The 20722-nt window shown below is 45.7% G+C and overlaps 3 protein-coding genes across 3 annotated transcripts in view; 2 read left to right on the plus strand and 1 right to left on the minus strand.

The window, feature by feature from the left end:
- The first annotated feature begins 467 nt into the window (after positions 1 to 467).
- On the plus strand, positions 468 to 14209 carry zfand4 (zinc finger, AN1-type domain 4). The gene is made up of 10 exons (XM_083658493.1): positions 468 to 647; positions 2736 to 3050; positions 4795 to 4870; positions 6414 to 6481; positions 6616 to 6802; positions 7867 to 8014; positions 8467 to 9723; positions 10288 to 10342; positions 12051 to 12168; positions 13062 to 14209. The coding sequence occupies exons 2-10, from the start codon at positions 2867 to 2869 to the stop codon at positions 13195 to 13197; spliced, it is 2229 nt and encodes a 742-aa protein (XP_083514619.1). The 5' UTR covers positions 468 to 647; positions 2736 to 2866; the 3' UTR covers positions 13198 to 14209.
- Positions 10176 to 20722, minus strand: part of LOC310796326 (transmembrane protein 150A) — a 243518-nt gene continuing 232971 nt past the window's right edge. The window contains exon 8 of the transcript XR_014553670.1: positions 10176 to 10236. The gene's annotated coding sequence lies outside the window, so the exon portion shown is untranslated. The remainder of the gene's footprint in view (positions 10237 to 20722) is intronic.
- marchf8 (membrane-associated ring finger (C3HC4) 8) overlaps positions 19476 to 20722 on the plus strand; it is a 121969-nt gene continuing 120722 nt past the window's right edge. The window contains exon 1 of the mRNA XM_083658191.1: positions 19476 to 19720. The gene's annotated coding sequence lies outside the window, so the exon portion shown is untranslated. The remainder of the gene's footprint in view (positions 19721 to 20722) is intronic.

Consider the following 20722-nt stretch of genomic DNA (forward strand, 5'->3'; position numbering starts at 1 on the left):
AGAGAGAGAGTGGCGTCAGCGGAGGACCAAAATGCAAGAATCATTAGCCAATGAACAGCCAGGAATGGGTCTCGCGCTACTTTTGCATGTTAAAATAAAGCTGATAATGTACAATTTGATTCATTTCAAGGGATGAAAAACCCTTTCAAAGTACAACACTGTCTATTTTGATGCAACTCGACAGTGCTGCTTTTTTTACTGAAGAGTTCCACTTTCTACTTCCTGGAAAAAAACTGGTCCATTGGAGTGAATGGAGATGTCAGAACTCTTCTATTATACGGCTCTGGTAGACCTTTTCCCTCGACACCGGAGACCCTCGGTTGTCCCGCCTCCGTGTTCTCATTGGTCACCTGGAACTTCCGCCTCACCATTCGTGGCGTTGAATGGTGCGTTTGCCTGTCAATCAAAACAATGTCACAAAGGTTTTGTTCAGCCTCTTCTCTTGACAGGTGTGATGATGTCGCCAACAAGAAGACCACGACGCCCCCGGCCTACAAGCTAGTTTCGTCCATGTTTACTTGCTAACTGTCGGGGTTCAACGCGATGAAATGCGGCGAGGTTTTGCACACACCCTTGACGGCTAGAGCGGAATTGAGGACGGGCAGCAGGACTGGAGCGAGCAGCTTGCCAGTCAACCATCCAGAAAGGTAGCCATTGTTTGAGTTGTTGGGCTAACATGGCAACGTAAGCTAGCTAGTAGCGTCGGCTAAATGAGCTCCACTGGGCCCTAACTCCGTGCCATCATCATCTTCTGCGAAGATAATGGTACGAGCGCCTTGTTAGATTTGAACATTGTTGACTAGTTTTAGATGCGTCAAATCGGTTGGTCTGATTATTGCTAGTGTGACCTTTCTCTGCTAACGTTAGCCGCTGAAATCCTAATAGGGAGACGAGTGCTACTCGTTGTAAGCAGGCAGCGTCAACACTCTTCTCTTCATGCGGACCTGACCTGGCTCCTGTTGTTGTTTTGGTCCGTGGTCAGTTTGATATCAACTTGGAGGCAATCTGAAATGAACGTCGCCTGGCTAACTTGACAACCTACCCGTTGTCTTGAGAGAATGTCCTGTTGGGACAACCCTGAATGGCTAGAGTTAAGAAGGCCTTGTAGGTTGGTTAGCATCTTCTCCAACAACATGCCAGTTCATCTCTAATGTTGTTGTATACATTCCCTCTTCATTTGGCTTTTTGTAATTAGATCCCAACCCAACACATCACCCATATATGTAGCTACATTTACATATTATTCTATTCGCGTTGGAGAGTGAGCTAGCTAAAACACACAATTGATTTGTCTCATATTATAGACTTTCCCCTCCTTATATTCATTCATGTTATCAGTCCCAAGCCAGAATATGTCCTCGGAAAACCCTGCTGGATATTTCCACAGGCAATTTTTTTGCACTTTGTTCATTTCATTCTCCATGGAACTATAGGACATTTGTGTGACAACATAGGAATTTGCAGCCTGCTATCCAGCACCCTTTGATTTGCCGTTTTCAGCACCCTTTGAATTTGCATGGAGATGAATCATATAATTCTGAATCAACATGCACATTGAAAGAGTGCTGAAAACTCAAATTCATAGGCTGGATACCAGCCAGGCAAAGGAATGTGGGGACTTGCTGCTCAAACTCTTCTGTTTTGGGTGACAGGAGGGAATAGACTCAAATACAGACCAAAGTGTGTAGGTGGGGTTGTATATGGTAAGCATGTCAAATGTTAACTTGAGCTGCATTGATTTTAAATAAAGCAATGACCTTTATACAGATTAGCCATTATAAGAGACTGTTTGGTATAGTCAGTCCCACTAGAGGTGAGCTATCAAGGCCGTGGTTGAGGCACAGGATACCACACACCGTTGATGTAACACAGATCGGCTTGAATTTTGGCCGGGACCGACGTTATGCCGCACTGAATATTTCATGAAGGGGTTGCACATGTTAGATTACACTGATATGGCCCTTTGTTCTCAAATAATTGCGTCTCAATTTGCAGCTTATTAAACGTGTTTCAGTGGCTCACCCATTAGAGAATATCACTTTGTCCGTGACAGTGTGTGTGTGCGTGCATGTTCACACGTTCTGGAACTGTGAATCCTGTTCCCTCTGGTGCAGCTTCAGAGCCTTGTTTGTGTTGTCATGGAAATACAGACTTCCTCCTTACCCTGCAAGATACAAGCAGCTGTGCTCCCTGATACTCGAATAAGCAACAGAGAGCCAAAGTGAACGTCACTTCCTGCTTCAGCACTGTACCAGAGATTTTCATCTGCCATTTATTTTCCCATAGACATTTCCTAAAATGCTTATAAAAATAGTTTTACTTGTTCAAACCAAATGGTACAGATACATTTAGAAACAGGAGAGATCGCATAACATTTCACTCGGAACAACATGTAAAAAAAAAAAAATGGGTTTAAAGAAAATATTTTTCCGATGTTTTTTAAAGTTTTGGTCCGAGTGAAATGTTCTATGGTCTCTCCCAATTCTAAATATAGCTGAACCATTTGGTTTGACCAAGTCAAACTATTTGTATAAGCATTTTACGAAATGTCTATGGGAAAATAAATTGTGGAAGAAAATCTCTGGTACAGTGCTGAAGCAGGAAGTGATGTTCACTTTGCCTCTCTATAAGGCCTTTCTATAAGGTTTTTCTGTTGGATTGCAGGACTTGGAGTGGTTTTAACTGGTCAAAAAGTGACAATGCTCGTTCGGTGTGTTTCTTTCTCCTACCCACAGCTGTGGTCATTCTGCACAATGTGTGACCGTGGTGAGGGCAGTGAGCAGCACCTATCCCTCTCTCCCTCATCGTGGGCCAGTCCCCCCACTTCACCTTCTACCTGAAGCCCTTCCCCTCTTCACCTGCCAAGATGGCCGACAGGAAGGAGCCACCGTTCTTTAATGATGACAGCATGGGAGCTTTCCAGTACAAGCTGCCATTCTATGAGACCATGGAGCTGTTTATCGAGACCCTGACCGGGACGTGCTTTGAGCTGCGTGTGTCGCCCTTTGAGGTTGTCGTCTCTGTCAAGGCAAAGATCCAGAGGCTGGAAGGTACAGAGCGCACAACACATCCACAATGCTTATATATATATATATATATATATATATATATATATTTTAGAGTTTTTCCAATGTGCATATGTGACAAACATGTAAACAGAAAGTGACATCAAAATCCCTGAGCCCCCCCCCCCCCCCCCCCCCCCCCCCAACCCACCCAGAGAAAGGCCAGAGTACACAGTATTATCACTGGTGTTCATCTGTTGTATCAGCATACCAATAGACCTTATTCGCTAACCCCGGACAGCGCCATATTGTTGACATACCGTCCTGCAGCTGACAACTATAGTAACGGCCTTATTGTCGTTTCTGTTCCATTACAAAATAGCGATAGTGATGACGGCAATAAAAACCCCAGAGTTGTTGTTTGTATGCTGCCGTTAATGCCTGTAATAATAAACAAAAGAAAAAACGAGGTGAACAGACTTTGCTGTGAGGAGCTGTCAGAAAGTTTCACCTGTCTCTCCTCTAACTATCCACACCTCTCCTGTGCTGCTGACGTATCCTCCGTCTCGCTCCCTTCACGTCTGTGGACGGTAGAGATAGAAACAAACCACGGGGACTTTATTGCTGTCATTACTACAGCCATGCCTAACGCAGGTCACCATCCGAACACAATTGGAACGATACAGGTAACGCTAACGGCGGCTAGCTTCCTATAAACGCTGCTCTCACATAGGTTGTCACTAAAGAGCTGCAGCGCTATGTCAACAACATGGCGGGGGTGGGCGGGGGTGGGTACGTGAGTGACGTCAATCGAATAAGTTCTATGCCATTTAGTCCCCATTCATTGTCAATGCCGCCCCCTAGCGACACAAAGTCAACATTACAATGTGACTAATGAACGAACAAAATAACGGCCGATCCAGCAGCGTAACTACCATCTATGCAGAGAACGCGACTGCATCGGGGCCCGGCGTGCTTGGGGCCCGGTCGCCCGGCTCGTGTGAGGCCGAGCGTCGGCCGGGCCCCTGCTGTATATTGCTGCGCACTGGGTGAGTGCGCTTGTCAGCCTCTCTGGTGTTCCACAGTTCCGGGGGGGATTGTGAAGTAGTGCCTGGCCCGGTTTCAGAAACCCGGTTTTCGACGCCACAGGAGCTCCAGACGGCCGGCCCGGGGCTCGACCCCGCTGCACGCCGAGGTGGGGTGCAGGGTGTCGGGCTCGCAGCACCCTCCTATCAGGGCCCGGTTTGACCATCTTGCATCGGGGCCCGGGGGCTGACTCGTTACGCTGCTGGGCCCGATCCCTACTCCCTTTTTTTGGTGGGGGCGTGTTGGCTTTATATTATTGGCTCTTTGTCGGCTATGATTTAATTATGGGAATAATAAATAACGTAAAATGGCCCATTTCGGCTGATAATTTATCAGATCGAAATATATCATGCGCCGCTAATTTTTAGCACTAATATAGCTCTGTCTTTAGGGGCAGACGTGAGTCCCCCTTTGTGTTCTGCTGGCTAGTATTCCCATCTCGCCTGTGTCTGCCTGATTGGTAAACTGAGTCCAGCATGAAATATGAACAGCTCCCTCTCTCAGCCTTGCTTGTTTTCTCTTATGTCCTCTCTCTATCTCTCTCTCTCTCTGTCTCTCTCTCTCTCTCTCTCTGTCTCTCTCTCTCTCTCTCTCTCTCTCTGTCTCTCTCTCTCTCTCTCTCTCTCTCTCTCTCTCTCTGTCTCTGTCTCTGTCTCTCTCTCTCTCTCTCTCTCTCTCTCTCTCTCTCTCTCGCTCTCTCAAGGTATCCCTGTTGCCCAGCAACACCTTATCTGGAACAATCTGGAGCTAGATGATGAATATTGCCTACATGACTATGGGTAAGACTTACTCCTCAGTCCTCCTGACCCTCTGTGGCTTCTTCTTCTCCTTTGGTTTGTTCAAGAAACACCAGCAACAAGGCTCCTTAAAGCAAATGAGCAGCAGTTGGCGGACATGCCGTCTGACTACATTTGGACTGATTTGCATGTGCACCTAAAAAGCAATCCCCACTGTGGTGGGTTCAATCTAGACTGAATCCACCGTGTTGGAACTGAGCCAGAGATGTGGAGCCGTACGAGACAAGCCTCTCATATTGGCCGTGTGTTAGAGAGCTGGCTCCTTCACGGCTTGTCAGTTTATTAGATGCAGACGTAGCCCTCTGGTGCTCTGCTGGCTGCAGATGTTTTATTGTTATGAACGCTTGTCGTCACTTAATTTTCCACATGAGCGCCCCCCCGGTGAGCTCGTGCTAAGCTCGCCTATCGCACAGCAACATGCTTTTGAAGTCTGAGGAGCGGTGGAGGAAGCAATGAAATGGCTGTTGACACCAAAACGGATGTTCCAGTGTAATTCCCTGGTCGTGAGCATACGTTCGTCCGCAGTGGGAAATCGTCCCAAAGCTTCCCAGGTTTATTTGAGTTCAGGTCTTCTCTCTCCCCTCTGCCTCACAAGTGCAGCACGTCACCCTGGCTGTAAATCTGTTGTCTAGCACACATGAGCTGTAAATCTGTTGTCTAGCACACATGGCCTTTCTGACTGCTTTGACCTAATAGCATCAGGAAGGCCTTTTAGACGGCCTGCATGTCAAATAAACAGAGGCACGTTTGCTTTGCTCCCAGAGGCCGGTGGACAGCCACAGAACTGACTAGACATTCACATTTATAATGCAGGCGCTCGCACTCGGCCTCTCGTATGCCTCTGCTGTAGACGGGCTCACTCCACCTCTCGTATTCCTCTGCTGTAGACGGGCTCCAACATTGTCATGTCTGTGTCTAAATGTGTATGAGCTATTTGCTGGATGCCTCAAATTGCCCCTCGAGGGACTAATCAAGTATTTTGAATTGAATTGAAGTTTAACATTTTTGATCTGCACACACGGCACAGGAAAGTGCTTGGGAAGGGGCTTTAGGGTTAGTTTTAGGGTTAGGAGGTTAGTTTTATTTTAGTGTTAGGTAGGGCTGTGAATCTTCACTGGCCTCACGATTCAATTACGATTCATCCGTCTTCGATTCCACAATGCATCACGATGCATCTCGATACAGCTCAAAGTATCGCAGCTCCAAGTATCACATCCTCAATTTTCTATATTATTACTGCACATGGCTACTTTTTCATCAATTAATACGAGCAGTCAGATAAATATCAAGTCCCTTTTTTACTTAGAAAGTGCTTTTAAAATCGGAATGTCAGAAATCAGAAATTTAAACAAACGATTCTGCGATTCAACTGTCTTCGATTCACACGTCTGCATCGATTAAACGATTCATTTTGACATCCCTAGTGTTAGGGTTAGTTTTATTTTCGTGTTAGTGTTAGTTTTATTTTAGTGTTAGGGTTAATGTTCTGTGATATTGTTGTACGATGAACAATGTGTGTTTGTAGCGTTGCAGAGGGCTGCACTCTGAAGCTGGTCTTGGCTATGAGGGGAGGCCCCATCAACACCAGGAGAGGTAAGGGCGGGGAAACCTAAAGATCTAGTAGACCAGTCCCTCATTTCCAGTTTTGACCGAGAAAACGCCGTGCTTCGTCAACACGCCCTGCTAAATAAGGGAATGAAAAATCAAGCCGTTCTTCCTCTTGTCAGTGACCGTGGAGGACCCGATGAAAGATGTTGCTGACCTGATGGAGAGCTCTAGGGAGGAGGGCTGGGAGAGAACCCTGGCCAACAAGCAGGTCACGTTCCTGGTCTACCGTGAGGGCGACCAGCTCAACTTCTTCCGGGTGGTGGACAGAGGAGACGGCACTCTGACCCCTCTGTCTGAATCTCTCAGGTGAGCATCGAAACGGCAATATATCGCGATATTTTATTTCCCGATACTTTGACGCCAAGTATCGCGATATTAAAAAAAAAAAAAAAAAAAAAATTGCCATGCCATGCCAGGCCTCTGCATCTGGTGATTCCCACCCCTAATCGATACTGTATCGATATTTCCCATATCGATGCGTTCAGTAACACTCAACACTCGGTAGTTTTGACTAAATTTGTCCACCAACTTATCAGTATAAAGTGATGTACATATTATTACACTACCTGGGTGGTACACAGTGTGTTGTATCTTTAGCTCCATTATTTAATTCTGAGTTAATTCTGTAGAATATTGCAATATATCGCAATATGTATCGCATCGCAATATATCGTGATACAATCGTATCGTGACCCAAGTATCGTGATGCGTATCGTATCGTGAGATCCTTGCCAATACCCAGCCCTAGTCATAATACTGTATCACTGTTGTTTTGCTCTCCAACAACTGAGAATATGGTGTGTGTGTGTGTGTGTGTGTGTGTGTGTGTGTGTGTGTGTGTGTGTGTGTGTGTGTGTGTGTGTGTGTGTGTGTGTGTGTGTGTGTGTGTGTGTGTGTGTGTGCACACATACATGCACACCAAGGAATGCGACTCGGAGGGTTGCTCATTTAGGTCACATTAAACATAACACAAACGCAAAATAATTCTAAATGGACATTTAGCAAATAGTCTTTTCTAGACCACATGGTCTCTGTTACAGCTTGAATGATTGCAGTGACAGGAGAAAAAGCAGAAATGTATAGATCTAGATCATATTGAGGTTTCGAGTGTTTTGAACAGTGCAAAGGGGTTAAGAAGCTGCACACAGATGTTGAAACGGTATAAACGGAAGATGAGTAAAGTATGAATATATAGTAACTACTATACAGCCAGTGTGCAGCTGAGTGTGTGTATATACTATATACAGTAATTGCCCAGGGGAAGAAGCAGCTGTTTCATGGCGGTTTCTGAGGTAGTGATGTGAGATCAGTCATATCAGTGATGTGAGATCAGTCATATCAGGCGTGTTTGTGCTCCCCGTGTTTCCCAGTGGCGGCTCGGTGTATAACGTGTACACCGAGGAGGAGGAGGACGGGGAGACTTTTGCAGCGGCACAACACAGTCTGGAGAACTCCATCACCATGACTAAAATGAAGCTGCTCAAAGCCAAGATGGAGGACATGAACCTCAACAAGAAGGTAGGAAGCTCCAGGGGATCAGCGGAACTCATTAAACCCTATTGGATTGTCACTATGGCTTTCCGTCTTAAGTCTTCTGATGAAAGTGTGCTTTCAATTTGGTCCGATGTTCTGTTGATTCAGTTCAGTCAATAACTCGCTGACTAAAATGGCATTATATGAGTTTAGTGCAGAAAATAACACTATCTGACAGGGCAGGCATTGCACTCTGTTCATGATTTTACTGATCATCTGCAGAGTTTTTAATATTTTCGTCAACAATAGAATGAAATACGTTTTTTAAATTGGTTAAACATTTACCACAATAAACTTGGAACATCAAGCATCTTTATTTTTGTGATTTTTTGTGATTTTTTTATGACCACTTCTTGCAGACACAGTGTAAATGTCTATTTTTTGATGATAGCCATGTGGTGAAATGTAACCTCTCTATCTGTGTCTCTGTCCTCCAGCCCAAGAAGAGTGCTAAGTTGAAACCGCGGCCCCCTGTGAGCCCCCATCCGTGCAGTGGCTCCACGCGACAGCATCACCGCTTCTTCCGCGTGCTCCCCCAGATCAACCAGCCACGCCCCTCCAACACACAGCTACCTCCACTCAGAGACCCCTCCCCTCCCTCTGCTGCTGCCGCCGCCGCCGCCACCTCCTCTGCTCACCTGTCCGTCAGCAGACGAGCCCCGCCCTCTTTCTCCTCCTCCTCTTCCTGTTACATGCTTCAGGAGGAGGAGCCATGGGAGGCGGCGTGCCCTCTGTTCGCAAAGATCCGGCCCCCGCCCAAAGTGTCCCGCTTGGACATTGGCAGCAGCAGGTTGATGCGGGACTGCGTGTACCCGCAGCTCCCTCCACTGTCCACCAGGGGGCAGCCTGAGGGCAGCTTTGAGGCAGCCGAGTCTGTCGGGGAGGTCGTGGTGGGTCTGGGTTTGTTCGAGGAGGCTGCTGCTGCTGGGCTGGTGGAGCCGACACAGCCTGCTGTAGCAGCGCCGTTTGGGGATCTGCTGTCAGACCCCCTCAGTCTGGATGTGTCCACGCAGCCAGCAGGGGGCCTGCAGGCCCTGGAGGTTGGGGCTCAGCACCAGCTGCCCTGCTCCCCCTCCCTGCTCAGCACCTGGACGCTAGAGACGACTGATAGACTCCCCAGCAGAGCTGATAGAACACTGCTCGGCAGCTCGTTGCATATCAGTCCCCCCTCTCAGTCTCCGTTGCCCCCCTCACCATCATCCACTGCTCTCAGACAGTTGCCTCAGCCCTTCGATTTGACTGGTCCCTCCTCCTTAGAGCCCCGCCCTCAAGCACAACCTTCAGCACAGGTGCAGCCAGGCAGCACCGCCCCTCACCCCCCAGGCAGCACCGCCCCTCACCCCCCAGGCAGCACCGCCCCTCACCCCCCGCCACGCCTCCGCGGGATCAAGGTGGAATCGCCCGGCAAGCGGCCGGAGATCATCTCCAAGAACGAGGCAAGGGGCATCACCAAGATGGCCAACCAAGCCTGCAAGGAGCCACTGGGGTCCCTCAACAACTCTGAGCTGCTGGCTTCCCTCTCCACCACAAGGGCTGCAGGGAGCAGAACATTGGCACTGCCCGGCGCTGCCAGCGCTCCAGGACAGGGCCTCCTGGCCTCCAAGCCGCCCTCCATCCCAACGAACATGCTCCTCCAGGAGGACCTCCTAAGACAAATGTCCCCCTCCTTGCACCGAGCTGCAGCCTCTTACATGGTGAGCCCACATTTAGAAAGGACACCAAAGACTATCTAAACTGCTGGTGTTTTTATCCTGATATATTCACGTTTGTTCCTCAACCACTCTCATCAGTAGATCACTCCAGCTTGTTTTAATTATAGTGTCATTTTCTTTCAATTTTGCTGAAGAGGTGCTCCAAGCTTGTAATTTCCAGGACAAGATGACTTTTTGCCTCTGCAGTATAGGGCTGTGAATCTTCACTGGCCTCACGATTCGATTACGATTCGATTATAAAACGATTATCGATGCATCTTAAATCGATGCATCACTTTTTTTCCCCAATACATGATTTATTTTTTCTCACTGTGTGGCTACTTTTAAAATAAAAGTGCATTTGGAGTTGCATTGTATTATGATCCATAATTAAAATAAACAAATGCATGTACTTTCAATATATTTTAATCGATTTTTGACATTTGTGAATCGATGCAGAATCGTGCACGTCCGCATCGCGATGCATCTTATAATCGATTATTTTTGACACCCCTACTGCAGTAGTGTATTGGATTTGTCCTCATGTTCCTGTTGCCTTCTTCTCAGGCCACCAACAGTCTTGCATCAGCTGGGGGAGCTGCGACGTCAGTGAGGAGAATAGGTAAGTGACTGACTCACACACTGACGCATGTCTACTATATTCATAAAGTACCAGCAAACAAAGAAATTGTTACCTTGAGCTGGCTGAAATAGCCGTCGTGCGGAGGAGTCTGTAGTGTTCAGAGTGCTGCCCTTTGTGAACTCTGGTGTGATGCGTGGGCTGCTGTCGGTTCAATGTTCAGACAGAGAGAGAAGATCCGTGACCTCGGGTTAGCAGCGCCAGAGCGCGCACACATTAGCAAAGCAGCTTCAACCTTCAGCGGTTGAAGGGTGAAGACGTGCACAGCGTAGACAGTGTTCTGTGGAATCCAATGCATGTTGTATGAGCACTACAACAAAGGACCACCAGGGGTTTAAATATTCAGTATTTGACAGCTGCAGAAGCAAGCACAAATGACAGAAGTCACCAGGCCTAACGCACTCAGTTTCTGATGTCTCTATATGATATGCTGACACCATTCAGCGGTTAAGATAGTCTCTATGATATGCTGACACCATTCAGCAGTTAAGATAGCCCACTTCCTCCACCACAGGATGGTTCCTCATCAGTGTGCTGGCAGAGCTGCTAACACTGGCATGACTTGTTCCAACACATTTCCCAGGTTGAGCTTGTATTTGATTCTTGATTAAATTCCTGGAATCTGTTTTTGTATGCGAGGTCGTTTTTGTCTTTCGATTAAGCTTTGGTCGTGTTGTGTACGCGTCTGTATGTCTGCATCACAACAGATTGAAGAGGACCGCACAACTCATTATCCAATCCCCACGCCCCGCTGCTCGCTACGCCGAGCGTCCTGAAGCTGCGTCGTCACTTTGTTTTGACTGAATTTACAAACCTATTTTCTCCCCAATTGTACTTGGCCAATTTCCCCCCCGCTGCCCCGGTCGCTCGCCAGCCCTGCCTCCACGGACACCGTTACCATGGAGACGCTGACGGAAGCCGGTGTTCACCGACTTAGAAAATGAACGGTGTATTTTATGACGCGTTGCTAGAATTACAAGCACAGGTGCACAAAAAAAGGCTTTTTCTGAAACCCTCTTTTTTTTTTTTCAAATTGAACCTTTCATGATTGAGAAACGGCCATTTGACCTATTTGACATGTGTTTTAAAGGAGTGTTATTTAGACTTATAGCCCATTTACGGTCTACATCCAATCATTTTGCAATGATGATTTTATTTTTTTACATTAGATACATGTTTTTATTCATTTTTTGAGAGAAGAAAATCCCGCACACTGACTTCACTTCAGACTTTTTATTGGCAACGTTTCGGTCACAACAAGACCTTCATCTGGCAAAAGTATTCATTTTTTAAAATACACTTTTATGATGTCAAAACATTTCTTGAAATTAACTGACCCCAGCTAACAAAGACTAAATCTGTGTGGCAGTTTATGTGGCAACATGTTTTGAGGGATTAGGCTATTTCCTGGTGGAGACTTTCTCATTTCTTCCTGTGGGTGGGACGTGATTGACACACAAAGGAATAAGGACAAAACAGAAACCTTGACGAAACCAAATGAAGGCCTTCAAGTTAACTGTGATGGATGATCTAGCTCTAGTCTGTGGACGTTGCAGACCCCACCAGGAAAAATGAAAAGAGGAGCAAAAAAAACAACAACACTATTATCCTTCAAACGTCACTGCGTGCTCTCTCTGTTATTCCACATTGACTTCTGTCAAATCAATCCAGTATGTTCCTTTGCTCTCAGGCACTCCAACATACCACCTACCTCCAGTCAAAGCTCCCACGGGCAGCAAGAAGAAGAGCTCCAAACACTGCTTCCTTTGTGGCAAGAAGACCGGCCTGGCCACCAGCTACGACTGCAGGTACGAGTCTTACTCTAAATCCCTCCCCCGTCTTGTCAGGCGTGGTGTCCCTGAACCTTCTCTTTAGTAGGAGGTTGTCTTTTCCTAGTTCATCGTTTTGTCTACTCTGCCATCGCTCCCTTCAACACATTCCCCTGTGCACTGTTCCTCTAAAGGCTTTTGATCTGGAGCACATCGCCCTCTCTGGCCTTCGCCTGAAGCGCCCCACATTGAAGATGATGTAATGGGCGTGCAACTATCACTCGAGTCTCCTAACGCAGTAACCTGACGCTGCCAGCAGGGCCGTTTGACTGAAACGCAGAGCCTCCCCACTGCGTTGACATGACTGGCAATTGAGCACAGTTTAGTTTGATGGAAAATGACTCTGCTGAAACTAATTCTTATGCAATTTCCTGCACGGTAAAGCGGTTACAAATATTTAGTCTAGATCTGGAATAGTTGATAGTTCTTTCACTAACTGGTGCATTGTTTTCCAAAGAAAGAAAATGGAAGCACATGGATGGAGGCTTTCAGTCTGTTTGCTTGGCTGTGAAACTCCAATCTGGACACCCGGACTCTCAGTCTGACTAATAAAGACTCTGGGACAGACGGTTGATATTTTAGGGTTTCTGTTGTAGAGCGTACGTCCTGATTGGGTTCCCAGATTGCTCAAACTGGACTTCTAATTGACTGACAGAGGAGACGCACAGGTCCAAATTGAATTTGACGTGAACCAGCCTGAACATTTTAATTTGCTCACTGGGAAAGTTCAAGGAGCCCGACATTTAACAAGATGGACACAATTTTGTAATGTCAGTCCTCATAGACTTGATGTTCCTGTTTCTCTAAGTATGACCTGCATCTGATTGTCTCCTGCAAGCGTTCCCAAATGTCTTATTATGCAAATCTTTCAGGTGCGGCAACAACTTCTGCGCGACGCATCGCTACGCTGAGACCCACGACTGCACGTACGACTACAAAAGTGCCGGACGGCGCTTCCTGCAGGAGACCAACCCGCTCATCAGTGCTCCCAAGCTGCCCAAGATCTAGACCCAATAGAGACGCGCTCCACTCTCGTCGATTGTGGGGGACGAACTCTCGATTTGAGGGGACGAACTGAAGAACTGCAGGTTTTTAAACGAATGGAACGAACCAACGGGACGAATACAGAGTCTGCTAAGTCTTCTCTAGCAGAGAGAAAGAACTTAATCACCGCTGTGTGCTTTTTATCACCCAAGTTTGCTTAAACATTAATGAATAAAATATCAAGAAAAGCCAAGTGTGAACAAACAAGGGTAAGTGGAAACGGCACAGACCTAATCATCACTTCTGGACAATGTGAAGAAAACTTTTATCCTTTCTCCCCCCCCATCACCTTGTTCCTTTCCCATAGACAAAACAAAACAAAACAAAACAAAAAAAATGTGTGCATGTATATAGGTAGTTTTTTGAAAAATGTCAGTTGCACGTTCAAACTTATATCTATTTTTAGTTTTGTCTGCCTTTTTTTTTTAATAGGACTGCAGATGACTTTTCATTGGACAAGTCTTTGAGAGATGCACTTTAGAATTATATTTATACATTTTGACCTTCCTTTCTGGGGCGAAGGATCCTTAAATTTCCGTGTTTGTCTTTTATGAAGTGTTTATGTTGTCCTTCATCAAGATTTTTTATATTCCGCAGCTCTCCCTCTTCTTTCTTATGGACACATATATACTGACGTCACTAATGAATATCTTTATGGAAGAATACAGTACACTCACTTATTGATGAAATACTTATTTATTGATGAAATACTACTTATTTAAATTCAAGGTTTGGATTTTTGAAATAGCAAGTATGCAATCTGTGTAGGTGTGAATGTCAGTTGTAATCTGTATGCCTATTAAGTAAACTGTACTAGGATTGGGGGCGGGGCTATAGTGTTAAATGATGTGTCTCTACAGTAAGGTGGTTGCCATAAAATCTCTTTTGTAAATGTTTTTTTTAATTGTGCAGCTGTGGTTGCAAAAAAACTTTAAAATGCTGTTATAGTATCTATGGGGGTTTACTCTAATAAATTAAATTTTGTCTTTCCAATACATTTCTGTCACTGGCTCAATGGATACTAAACTTATCTTGTTGTGAATTACCTTTGACCATTGTCAGATTTTTATTCTTTATTTAATTTTTCTTTGCTTTTTCTCATTTATTTTTTGATCTTTTGTACTTGTTCAAACCAAACGGTTCAGCTATATTTAGAATCGGGAGAGACCATAGAACATTTCACTCAGACCAAAAAAAAAAAAAAAAAATCTTTAAACCTGCATTTTTTTTATGTTTTGGTCCAAGTGAAATGTTATGCGATCTCTCCCGTTTCTAAATATATCTGAACGGCTTGGTTTGAACAAGTAAAACTATTTTTCTCCGCATTTTACCAAATGTCTATGGGAAAATAAATGGCAGATGAAAATCTCTGGTACAGTAGTGCTGAAAGCAGGAAGTGACGTTCCACTTTGGCTCTCGATTTGTGAAACCAACAACTTGGCTAAAAAGAGAAGTGAGCCTGCAGCTTCTTTTCAGTTTGCTGGATACAGTTCCCATCACAAAACCTCACCCGAGTCACCTGTCCCCATTTTACTGGCACAATCATTCTAGAAGGCTGGAAGAAATAAGACTTCCTCTATGCTAATGTTCTGTCAAACTTCTCGGCAGCAGTGGGAAGTGAGTTTTTCATGAGAACTGTCGCACGTTCAGGAGGTCAGGCAGGGGTTGCACTCGTTCAGATGCATCGCAGCTGTTATTTTCACAACTCATTAGTCATTACTTTGAAGGGCTATGCAGCGATGAAATCAACATTTTCTCTCATCTTTGCTCATTTTCTGACTGAATTTGTCATGTACTGGATGATGCCAAAAAAATCCCCTTTGTTACACACAGCTTTCATGAAAGAGCCCCCATAAATTGAGCATTTTACTATTTTGTGACTATGGTACAGTTTTGGAGGTTTATAGCAGGCATGTCCAAAGTCCGGCCCGTGGACAGATTTTAAGTGGCCCTCGTCTTGTCTCTGAAAATATACTATATGTGGCCCTCCACACAGTATTGGTTAATCAAGCAAGTTCAATTTGCATTTTTTCCCCTTCACCTAACGATGACAGCGCTATCATACAGTTTGTACAAGCACCAAGTAGGAACAGCACAGGCAAAACTAATGTTTTCAGATGGTAAACAAAATATTTAGAGTACATTTATATGTGATTTTTTATTTTTTATTTTTATAATCCATATGATGCGAGAAGCACCTCACCCCCCACCACCCCAGCATTTTCACATTATCTAATCTGGCCCCCATTCAAAACAGTTTGGACACCCCTGGTTTATAGTTTTCTTCTAGTATTTGATTCGGTCGCCTCCAGCTAAGCTGTTTGTTTCTCAGTAAGTAGAACCTCCTTCTCACCCGCCCTCAGAGGTGCACCGTGTTATTTTCTGCTGCACCAGTGGAACTCTGGTTTGTGCTTTCTGTTTGTTTCAGGATTGTTCAGCGCGCCTCTTGCTTGCTACTGTGACAGGTACGTTTGCACAGACTCACTACAAAGCACAAGAACTGTTGTTAAAGGTGTCTTATTGAGGAAGAATTCTTGCTCAGTGGGATGTTGAAATGATGCTTTGAAAACAAGCCACTGCAGACCTCTGACTACCTACCTGTTGTATTCACTCATGTAATTCATTGGAACAGTCGAAGTGGACAAGTTACATTTTGCTCTTGTGTCATTTTACAAAATTCAATGAAGCAAGTTGCTGTGTCCAGACTGTTGTATCGTGTTAGAATCAGTATCTTTATTCATTATTATCAAGGCTATTTCAAGATCAAAGAATGTCGTTTTGTGAAGATCTGGATCACATTTTCTAAAAACAGGTTTAGAATATTCCAACTAGGGCCGCAACTAACGATTATTTTCATAATCGATTCCTCTGTGGATTATTTTCACGATGAATCGATGAGTTGTTTGCTCTATAAAATGTCAGAAAATGGTGGCAAATGACGATCAGTGTTTCCCAAAGTCCAAGATGACGCCCTCAAATGTCTTGTTTTGTCCACGACTCAAAGATAATATCAGTTTACTGTCATACAGGAGTAAAGAAACCAGAAAATATTCACATTTAAGAAGCTGGAATCGGAGAATTTAGACCTTTTCTCTTAAAATTGTACTCAAAACGATTAATCGATTATCAAAATAGTTGTCGATTAATTTTCTGTCGATCGACTCATCGATTAATTGTTGCAGCTCTAATTCCAACATGTAATTTCTTGCAAAAGTGTGCGTGAGTGCGTGTTTTATCATTATCTATTGCACCTCGACCTTGTATGTGTCTGTGAAAATAGATTTGTAGCCTGTGTTGCTGCCATGGCAGCAATCGGCAGAGGAGTGGAGAGGGCGAGGGGTGAGACGATCAAGCATTACCAGTCTGACAGGTTCATCCTAGAAGAGATGAGAGATAGGCAGCAGGGCACACACACACACACACACACACACAGACACACACACACACACACACACACACAGACACTTGACACGGAAACCTCAACGGCTCAAAAACAAGAAGACTATCTTTACCATCTCTGCTCCTCCGATCCAACCTGCTGACCAGAGGTTGCGTTAGACATTCTCATCTGTCATTTTGACAGGCAGGGTTGTAAAGATTCTGTCATCTATCTGTTACCTGTGTTAAAACGACAGACAGCCTTCAGATCTTTCTCTCATTATTGATTTACTTTTATTTGATTTTATTGGTAAAAGATGGAAAATATTCAGTGAACACGACCACCGCTAATGACCCCCCCCCCTCTCTCTCTCTCAGCTTGTTTATGACCACTAACTCTCCTCTACCTGTTTCTCCAGCCAACACTGAATTGCTTTGGCGTCTGACCGGTATCCAGTGATGCATTCTTTCTTTCAGAGAAGGAAGGGCCTGGCTGGCTTTACACCACACGCCTACCTCAAACTGCAGATATGAGCTTTAAACCACACGCATACCTCAAACTGCAGATATGAGCTTTAAACCAGATGTATATCTCAAACTGCAGATATGAGCTTTAGTCAGTGTGTAGGCCTACTGAGTGTGTGTGGTGTCTTCTCTTGGGGTCAGTGTGTAGGCCTACTGAGTGTGTGTGTGTGTGTGTGTGTGTGTGTGTGTGTGTGTGTGTGTGTGTGTGTGTGTGTGTGTGTGTGTGTGTGTGTGTGTGTGTGTGTGTGTGTGTGTGTGTGTGTGTGTGAGGTGTCTTCTCTTTAGTCAGTGTGTAGGCCTACTGAGTGTGTGTGAGGTGTGTTCTCTTTAGTCAGTGTGTAGGCCTACTGAGTGTGTGTGAGGTGTGTTCTCTTTAGTCAGTGTGTAGGCCTACTGAGTGTGTGTGAGGTGTGTTCTCTTTAGTCAGTGTGTAGGCCTACTGAGTGTGTAAGGTGTGTGTGTGTGTGTGTGTGTGTGTGTGTGTGTGTGTGTGTGTGTGTGTGTGTGTGTGTGTGTGTGTGTGTGTGTGTGTGTGTAAGGTGTCTTCTCTCTAGTCAGTGTGTAGACCTCCTGAGGAGTAGCTGTGTTATGCCTGGTTGCCTGTCTGCACATGGACTCGCGTCCTAACGGCCGCGTGCAGAGAGGCAGGCTGTCTGTGTGTCTCAGCCGCTGAGACTGCGCCTCACTGTGAGGTGGGGGTGTGTGTGTGTGTGTGTGTGTGTGTGTGTGTGTGTGTGTGTGTGTGTGTGTGTGTGTGTGTGTGTGTGTGTGTGTGTGTGTGTGTGTGTGTGTGTGTGTGTGTGTGTGTGTGCTCGGAGGTGCCCACTCGCCCCAGACAGAGCACAGAGGCTCTGTTGTCCCGGCCCGCGAGGACGCAGCGGCGGGCCGTGCATCAGTAATAAGCCCAAAGACAATGAAGAGGTTTGACAGAGAGAGAGAGAGAGAGAGAGAGAGAGACAGATCCCGGACTTTGAGTCCACACACACACACACACACACACACACACACACACACACACACACACACACACACACAGAGAGAGAGAGAGAGAGGCTACATTCCCTTCTTTAAGTGAGCCTTCTTCTCCTCCAACACTGTGCTCTTCATGTGGAACTATATGGTCTCTGTGAATCACTTGAGTCAAGAGGGCCATAACACTACCAGCCATTCATAACCTGACATGATCAATGCCCAATGCAGCACTGGAACTTCTTAACGCAGGGTGACAGCATCTGACTGGATTATGAGCATTGTTCTCAATAGGCATATGAGCCATACTCATTAGTATAAACACCATCATCATCATCCGCGGAGACACGAGTTCAATTCCCGGCAGCGGTAGGCTACTTCTGGCTTGGTATCTGACACTTGGTCATGAGGCTTCTCCAAATGCTCAAAGCACATCTACAGTAATACTCCCAGGCCCCCTGCATGATCTTCGTGACAGTAAAGAGCTGGTCCATTGTCCCATGACCAAGGCGGCATGGTTCTTCTTCCATCTTAGAGTAGACTTTCCCAGGGAGGCTGAGCAATGTGATACCCCCTGTCTGTCACTCCTTGGGCACTGCCCCAAACTTCCAGGCAGTGTTGATGAGAGGTGTCTGTCATCCATGACAGCCCCTTAACACCACAAAGCCTTCAGCATTTCTGGACCGATCTCATCAACCCACGGTGGGAGTGGTGTGTGACAACCTCAGTGACTTCCTCCAGGGAAATTGATGTAGTTGATCCCCCATCACTCACTGATGACATCACAATTGCTCGAGTGACCATCACTGATCACATCATTGGAGTGCTCGAGTGACATCACTCAGCGGCGCACAATTGCTCAACTTCGCATCACTGATGATGACGACGTCGGTGAGTGATCAGTAGTGAGAGAAAAGTAGAGTCTGCACATTGACTGATGATGTCATAGACACTGTGACATCATCAGTGACATCACAATTGCTCGAGTGACCATCACTGATGATGTCATATACATTTGTGACATTTCAGTGACATCATTACTGACCCCAAATCATCACAAATCTCACAATGTGGGACCACAGACAGAGCCCACTTACTTAATATAATGAGGATGATGATATCGCCTATCCAATCAAATTATAACATCATCATCATCGCCACCACCATCCTCCTCTTCCTCCTCTTTGTAGTCCACAGATGCGCACTCGTGCGCCGCCTGTCCTTTCATATCTCGCGTGCTGCATGTTGTCGCCCCATTTTAACGCGGAAGTGTGTGATGACGCGCACTGGCTATACTAGTACACACAGCTGCGAGCGTGGGGGGGGGGCGGCGAGGGAATAATCATTCGGTGCCAAACGGAGCGGTGAGCGTGTGTTGTAGTGTTTTGTGCCTCAGTCAAATCACAATGTGATGGTCCTCCTGTCCGTGCCGTGGTCCACCACACTGCAGCTCTGCGTCCGCGTAGCTCCTCGATCTCCTCTGCGCCTCCAGCCTGACACAGACGCACCGTGCGTGGATGTGATTGTGTGAGAATATTGTCTGACATTATTACCCCGCTGTAGAAGCTGACAGTCGGACTCGGCCCTGCGACGTTCACCGTAGTCTGCTGTAAAGGTATGTATGCAAAATGCAAATTGAGTTTATGATCTGACCGAGCGATACGCTCTGCCGCATTTTGCAGATATAACGTGCTGTATGCCCGCTGTTGATGGTGACATTGTTGCACAGATTAGATTATATTAGATTATATTAGATTGGTCTCAGTAGTACTCCGTTTGTCGTGAAGTCATGTTAAACATGTCCCAGCAACCCTTGTACATTTTCGTCGAGAAATGAGGTTGATATATGAGGTAACGAAGATGAGGTTGGGACATGATGAAGTCATGATGATGATGAGATTGGGATATGATAGGAGGTCATGAAGATGTAATTTAAAAAAATGTTCTAGACACAATTAGGGGAGCTGTGAGATCTGTGAAAAGATCTATACAGTCGTCTTTGCTTCACGATGTTGGTTATTCTCTCAATTTTCACAAGACAAATCCGTTGTTAACGTGAATATGGGCTCGCAATAGGCGAGGCACTAGTGCGCTTGTGTCCGCTGACTTTATCATGAGACTATAGTGCTGGTAGGCTACTAGGATTGTTTGTTTATGGTTAGTAAAAGTGACAGCCCCCCATTCGCTTTGTGTCTCCGAACATTTCCTCGATGTTTTCACCGTGGATGTCCGGGCTACTGGTCTGTGTCTGGACTAGTCTGGAGCGCACTGTCCAGTCGCTCCCTATTAGAATAAACCATCCCAGACAGCAGGCGCCCTAGATAGCCCAGCTGCCTGCAAAGCAATGAGAGCTTAATGTCTGATTGTTTTCCGGCTATTCAAACAGCAGCAACACAGCAGTTGGACACTGTATTATATGACGCTATAATTGTGTTGCTTTGATTGCATCATAGCAATTAGTGACAAGTTTGCACCCCATCCTGCCATCAAACACATGACATCATCAAACACATGACATCATCTCCTCCACGGCTGCAGGGTCATCTTATCTTCAAGTCCTGTCCTGCCTCATTCACACCATCATCTAGATGTTGATTGTTTATTGTTTATTGTGGAT

The sequence above is a fragment of the Poromitra crassiceps genome (genome assembly GCF_964638095.1).
Source record: "Poromitra crassiceps genome assembly, chromosome: 22".
NCBI lineage: Eukaryota > Metazoa > Chordata > Actinopteri > Beryciformes > Melamphaidae > Poromitra > Poromitra crassiceps.